Source organism: Benincasa hispida, chromosome 4, assembly GCF_027475165.1.
Source record: "Benincasa hispida cultivar pf3 chromosome 4, pf3_genome.v1.1, whole genome shotgun sequence".
In the NCBI taxonomy this organism is placed as follows: Eukaryota; Viridiplantae; Streptophyta; class Magnoliopsida; order Cucurbitales; family Cucurbitaceae; genus Benincasa; species Benincasa hispida.
The window spans coordinates 13,382,057-13,388,221 of record NC_143481.1 but is presented as its reverse complement, the minus strand read 5'-3'; the positions used below and the strand labels follow the sequence as shown (position 1 = coordinate 13,388,221).

The 6,165-nt window shown below is 31.5% G+C and overlaps 1 protein-coding gene across 1 annotated transcript; it reads right to left on the bottom strand.

The window, feature by feature from the left end:
- Positions 1 to 1,090: 1,090 nt before the first annotated feature.
- LOC120075065 (zinc finger CONSTANS-like protein (DUF3537)) lies at positions 1,091 to 3,976 on the bottom strand. The gene is made up of 4 exons (XM_039028221.2): positions 3,003 to 3,976; positions 2,263 to 2,694; positions 1,775 to 2,081; positions 1,091 to 1,525 (listed from the first exon to the last, which is right to left on the bottom strand). The coding sequence occupies exons 1-4, from the start codon at positions 3,459 to 3,461 to the stop codon at positions 1,389 to 1,391; spliced, it is 1,335 nt and encodes a 444-aa protein (XP_038884149.1). The 5' UTR covers positions 3,462 to 3,976; the 3' UTR covers positions 1,091 to 1,388.
- Between the last annotated feature and the right edge of the window lie 2,189 nt (positions 3,977 to 6,165).

The following is a 6,165-nucleotide window of genomic DNA, read 5'->3' as shown; positions in this document are numbered from 1 at the left end:
AAATCAACTCCAAAGATCACGAGGAAGTACCCGTGAGAGCTCGAGCTAAAAGTGTAAAGCGTAATAAAACCTAAGAATTAAATAAAAACACAACAAGGATAAAAATGTACTTTTATTTTAATTTAGGGATCAAATGAAAATCAATCTCAAAATTCACGGGTAAAAATATAACATTTTGAAATTTAGAGATTGAATGAAAATTAGGTTCACAACCTGAGACCGAATAGGTATGTTTTCAAAATATTTCTGGACAACAAATGGCAAATAACATATCTAGTTCACTACTTTGGAATAATACAAAACATTTATTTACATACATTGGAATAAGTTTTTTTTGGGAAAATTTTCATAGATAGAAAAAATGTCAAACTATTTACAGAAATAATAATAATAAAAAAAACATTCTATTAGCGTCTATCACATAATATCAATAATAGATTTTTATCAGTTTCTATCATTGATAGATATTGATAGACTTCTATCAATCTCTATCAGACTCTATTCAAGAAGATTAAATTTTACTATTTTGTGTAGATAATTTCTCTTATTTTTCCATTTTTGAAAGTCTTTCTTTTCTTTTTCTTTTTTCTTTTTTAAAGGAAGAAAAAAGAAAGTGAAGTTAATGAATGGAGTATAATACTCACGCATGAAAAAAAAAAAAAAAAAAGAGAGAAAAAAAAACAGTTCTTACTCAATGGAGCATTATCGTTGTGTGGAAAAAAAGACCGTTGTTGGCATTTCTTTTAGCTGTGTGGTTGACATAAAATAAATGAAGTTTTAATTTCGAAACTAGTTTGTATGACTCAGAAAAAGTTAGAATTAAACTTTATGATTTAACAAAAATTCAAAAATAATCGTTTGATAAAATCTTTATAAATATTTTCTACCGTAGGAACTTTGAATATTATCTTTGATTATTCATAAACATTCTGAAACTAAAAGACTATTAAAATTTCCTATCGAAATGGGGTTTGAAAAAAAATATATGAGAATGATAATTTGGATCAACATACCATTATAAATTATCGCCATATCATTCAAAAACTTAAACTCTTATCCAAAATTCAAAAGGAGTTTCACTCGGAAAAAGTTCAAGAATTATAAAATCTACTTTGTTTAATTGTTCAAACGTGACATTAAAGAAATCATGATGGGAAGACTTTTTACAAGAAGACTCTCAATTGCCCGAATCCACAGAGAAAATGAAAATAACCCCAACAATTCGGATTGACCACTAACAAAAATTTAAATTAAATTAAAAAAAAAGGACCACCAAAAACAAAATTTCTCAGGACAATGAATAATTTTACATGTATGAGTCAACATTTGGCTTTGAAGGGCTTTTACAAACAAAACCGATTGGGCCAGCCACTGAAATTTCTGATACTTCAGGTGAAAACTAAAGTCTTCCCAAGCACAAAGGTGACCAGTGTGAGTTCGAGGAAAAATATAGTGTTCAGCAGAGCTCTATTAACTGTCCACCCAAAAATGGTGATTCCACCAGGATTCATCTGTAAATACATGACTGCGCCATAGAAGAGTAAGTTACGAAGTTCTTAAGACAGCATGATACACATAAATAACAGCTTCATAGAACCATGTTGATTTCGAGCATTTGAAACTTTTGAGTTACATTTCTAATGCACAAAAAGAGTACATGCAATATTGAGGTTCCCTATAGAGTTTTGAAGATCCTATTTGAGCAAAATATTGATTGAGTTCAGAAAATGCATAGAAGGTAAGTTGAGTTCATAAAGATATCTGAGTTTCTTACCAAATGCTTCTCTTTTATGGTAGGATGACATATAAGAAGCTAGCTGTGTGGTTGTAGGCATTGTAACAATATCCAAAGACTCCAAATCACTTTCAGAGTAGGTGCAAGTCAATGATTTCAGTCTATCGGGAGATTCGGAGCTCCCGTTACCGTTTGGATATCGCGGCTGAGATACATCACCTGGACCACAAGTGACTAAAGCATGCCATCTACTAGCGACTGATGCGATTCCTTCGGCTCTGTGGGAAATCTTTGTTGCTCCATGCAAGCAAAGAATCACTCCAACCACTTGAACAATTGCAGAAACCTAAAAAAGTTGAGATGAAAAAGTAAAGAAAATCAAGCTTTAAAGGTCGATATTTGATTCAACATATTGCTCACAAACCAACATGAAGCCTTGAATTTATAGCAATATCTCCAAGCCTTGAACTCATAAAACGATCTACATGTATCTAAGAAAGATAGATGCAAAAAATTGTTGAACTTACTGCAAAATCACCACCATTTATGAGGGTAATCCTTGTAGTATATCTTGTCGTCTGGAATAGAGTCATAAATTGGCTGGCAGATACAACCAAGAAGTTCAGAAGAAGAAAGATTCGGAATCTGTGGCTTATCTTGGACAAATGATAACGTAGGAAAATATGATCCTCAATTAATAACAATACTTCAGACTCTGTTTGCAGGAGTTTCGCATAGTTATCAAAGTGGATGACTTGCAAATTACACATCAAATGAAACACAATGGCGGCTGATAGAGAGATCAAGGTCAGATAAGTCCAGGATATGATCATAGCCAGTAAGATAGCAACCGATAACCCCCACGATACACGTTCCGCATATAGTATTCGAATTACCTCTCGAGCAGTCTTCAAAATGCAACATGGTAGTGCCCAGAAAACGAGCAAACGTATTGAACCCTGTGGAGAGATAGATAATCAAACTAAGTTCTTTCTAATATCACTGTTCAAAGTTACATGACCAAGACATCCAAAAAAGTGGAAATGGGCACTTTTGAACTTCAAAGTCCTCTGTCAAAACAAAAAGGTATGGCATTTGATCAACAACTTATGTTCATAAACTTGTTTCAAATCATTGAATGCAATTGACTAGCATATCAAATCCATAGGCATTCACACCATAGATGAGAACAATACAATTTATATCATCAGATTTTCATGAAGCAAAGAGATCTAAGTTTTCTCTTTAAGTTTCACTAGAAGCTTACCCGTATCTTCTTGACATAGTCTTTACGAAACCGAGCCAAAGAGGCGATCTGTCTATCAACACTGAGGAACCTCTTTACGCCATATTTTCTGAGGTTGTGAGAAAGACAAAGCAGAGACACAGCTGCAAGACAAGCTTGGGAGGCAACTACATCAAGCTCAAAATCCTTAATCTGGTACTTCTCGCAAGCGGCGCACTCTGAGAGCTGCAGCACTACAACAGGCAGAATAATACCAACAAGAACAAAACCAGACCAAGACAAAGCACAGCTCAAAACAGAGGATTGATGGAAGCCCAAAAAGCCAAGCAATTTGTCGAACAGTTCGAGGGCACTGTCCAAAAGGGCTTCTTCGTCGTTGTCTTCCTCTGTCGGTTGTGAACTCTGATTATGATTTGACTCAAGAAGTGGAATATGGGCTTGAGGGTCTTCAGTATCCACTTGATCACGCAGCTCAGCCATTGAAATTGAAAATCAAAGTTCTTTGAAACAACACAAACTTGGAACTTCTCTTCTTTGGTTTAATGGGTGTTGGAAATTAGGGGTTTCCATAAAAGATGGATCAGAGTCAATAACTTATACCAAAAATCGAAATCAGTTCCATTAAAATAAAGATGTCTCGAATCACAGACCCATTTCAGACAATTACTTATAAAGAATTCAAAATTCGTACACAGTGGGAGACAATTACTACGAATATCTAGGGTCTCGAGTTTTAGCCGTTGGCTGGAATCAAACTGTTCTTCCCATGAAGATTTTGAAAATCAGGACCGTTGAAATACGAAGGAACATAAATTATATACAAATGGAGTCGTAGGAGATTTACATTGGCTAGATCTTCGCCCATTCTTACCGAAGAAAAGGTGCGATCCATTTCGTAAGCTAGGAATATATTTTTTTTTCCTTCTTTTTTTTCCCCTTTTTTTGGTTTGTTATATCTCTTTATTCTCAAGGAAAATAAATGAGAACCTTGCTTCACATCTCGCCAAAAGACATTTTAATTACATTTAAAGAAAAAACAAACGAACGAACAAACATTCCATAATGATTTCGAGTCCTTAATTTTCTATATTTTTTATTTAAATTAGTGCTGTTTTAAATATAAAAAAATAACTAAAAATTAATATCTAGTATCTCTAAAATTTTGCTACATCTTGTAAATATTTTCAATAATTTTATCTTTTGAAATAATTTTTTTTTAAATTATATATTTGTTTCTGAATTTCCTCATTTCTTTTGCATTGATCTTTAAAATTTGAATATTTTTTTTAGCTTTTCATAAGTTAAAGTTATAATTTTAGTCTATGAAAAAAAATCCTATAAATTTTAAAAAGTGTCTATAAAAAAAATATCTATTAAATTATTAAACTTTCAAATTTGTGGCTAATAAATTTCTACCATTTTCAAAATTCATAATAATAATAAAATTTGATCTATTAGTTTTAAGGTACGTGTGAGAGTGATTTTGAAATGATTAAAATCATTTTTGTTATTTTCATAATCACTCACAAATATGCATTTAATCATTCAAAATCAATTTCGATAATATGAAAATTGTACTTAAAAGTGTAAAATTAAAAAGCAAATGTATTTTACATGATTAAAATTATGTTTTAGAGTGACTTTGAACATGAAAACAACAATTTTAATAATTTTAAAATCACTCCAAAAAAATGCATTTATATTTGATTTTATGTATAATAGGTTCTCAAACTTTTAATTTTATGTCTAAATTGTTCGTAAATTTTTAAGAAGTTTATAAATAGGCCAATGACGTATTAGATATTAAATTAGAATTTCATGGATTTGTTAGACACAAAATTAAAAATATGATGACAAAATATATTTTTATGTTATATTTCTATCAAGTAGTTTATAAAATAAATGTAAAAAAAAAAAAAAGTTTTAAGGACAAAAAAAAGTAACATCACACACTAATGTTGAAATTAAACTCAATTTCTACCGTCATAAAAAGTTTATTTTGGATGTTTGATAGATAATTATACTTCAACTTATTATTTATGAAACGTTGGTTTAAAATTATATAAAGAAAAACTACGAAACCATTAACTCAGATTCATATTTCACTTTTTAAAGTTGTTGATTACTGTAACCTACTTAAAATTACTCAATATTATCTTATAAATTAAAATACAATTAATGATGCCTAATTATTTCATAGCTTAGCATGTTTTCATCAACACTTGATTTTATGATTGATACTTGATAGGTTGCTTTGTTGTGAAAATGACATGAAATAATAATTTAAAAAAAAAACTTTAGTAAGCTTCCCACAACTTGTGATTTATCTAATATTTTGAATTAAGAAATAATACCGAAAACTGAATGTGTAGCCTTTTTTTTTTTTTCTTAATATATGATCGCATGCTTATATATGTGTCTGTGGCTTTTAAAATCAAATTTAAATGACCTCAACAGAATTATTATCTCCCCTATACTAAATATATATATATATGTATATATATATATAGGGCTTTTCTTAAACAAATAGCGAAAATATAGGGAAAAGAGAAGATGAAGAACAAATCATAATATTAAAAGCTGCAATTATTGTCACATTTGGTTCCAAATTGTTCTACTGAACATATCAACAATACACTCTCAAGTATGCAATACAATTTGTTGCGAGTGGATTATGAAATTAAGGGTGAAATGGACAACGAATAGTAAATGAAGAGGAGTCAAACAAAACCAAAAGAAAAGTAGGTCCGATCAGCCTCGGCACCAAAGCCAACCCAATCAACTACAGCCCAAGGCCAGTTCGCCCAACATAGGCTCAGTCTGGAAGGGATAAAACCCTAAAAGTGCTGGGTAAGGATGTAGGTTGGTTGGCCTCGACCCAAAAGGATTTTTCAAATAGATAGCCCAGTCAGAAGCCCTAATCGGATAAGGAATAGGGAGAAGACCAAAACTTATAAATAAGATAGAGCAGAGCATAAACGAAGTAAGTTCTCCAACCAAGATGAAATATTCTTTTCTCCTTTCAACCTTCTAACTTAAGCATCGGAGTGGTTGTGGCTTACACCACACTGGTGTCTAGTTTTCTATTTTCTTGCAGGCGTGCTCTCTTTCCCCCAAAAAATACAAATTTATCGTTGTTGTCTCGTGGAGATCAGGTATATTCCCTTGGTCAAAATTGGCATCA

What these genes read in the sequence shown, in the direction of transcription:
- LOC120075065 (XM_039028221.2), bottom strand. Translation starts at nt 3,461, where the DNA reads ATGGCTGAGCTGCGTGATCAAGTGGATACTGAAGACCCTCAAGCCCAT. An exon ending in ACTATGTCAAGAAGATACGG is followed by an intron (nt 2,695 to 3,002) that starts GTAAGCTTCTAG and finishes ATCTCTCCACAG; the next exon opens with GGTTCAATACGTTTGCTCGT. An exon ending in TAAATGGTGGTGATTTTGCA is followed by an intron (nt 2,082 to 2,262) that starts GTAAGTTCAACA and finishes CAACTTTTTTAG; the next exon opens with GTTTCTGCAATTGTTCAAGT.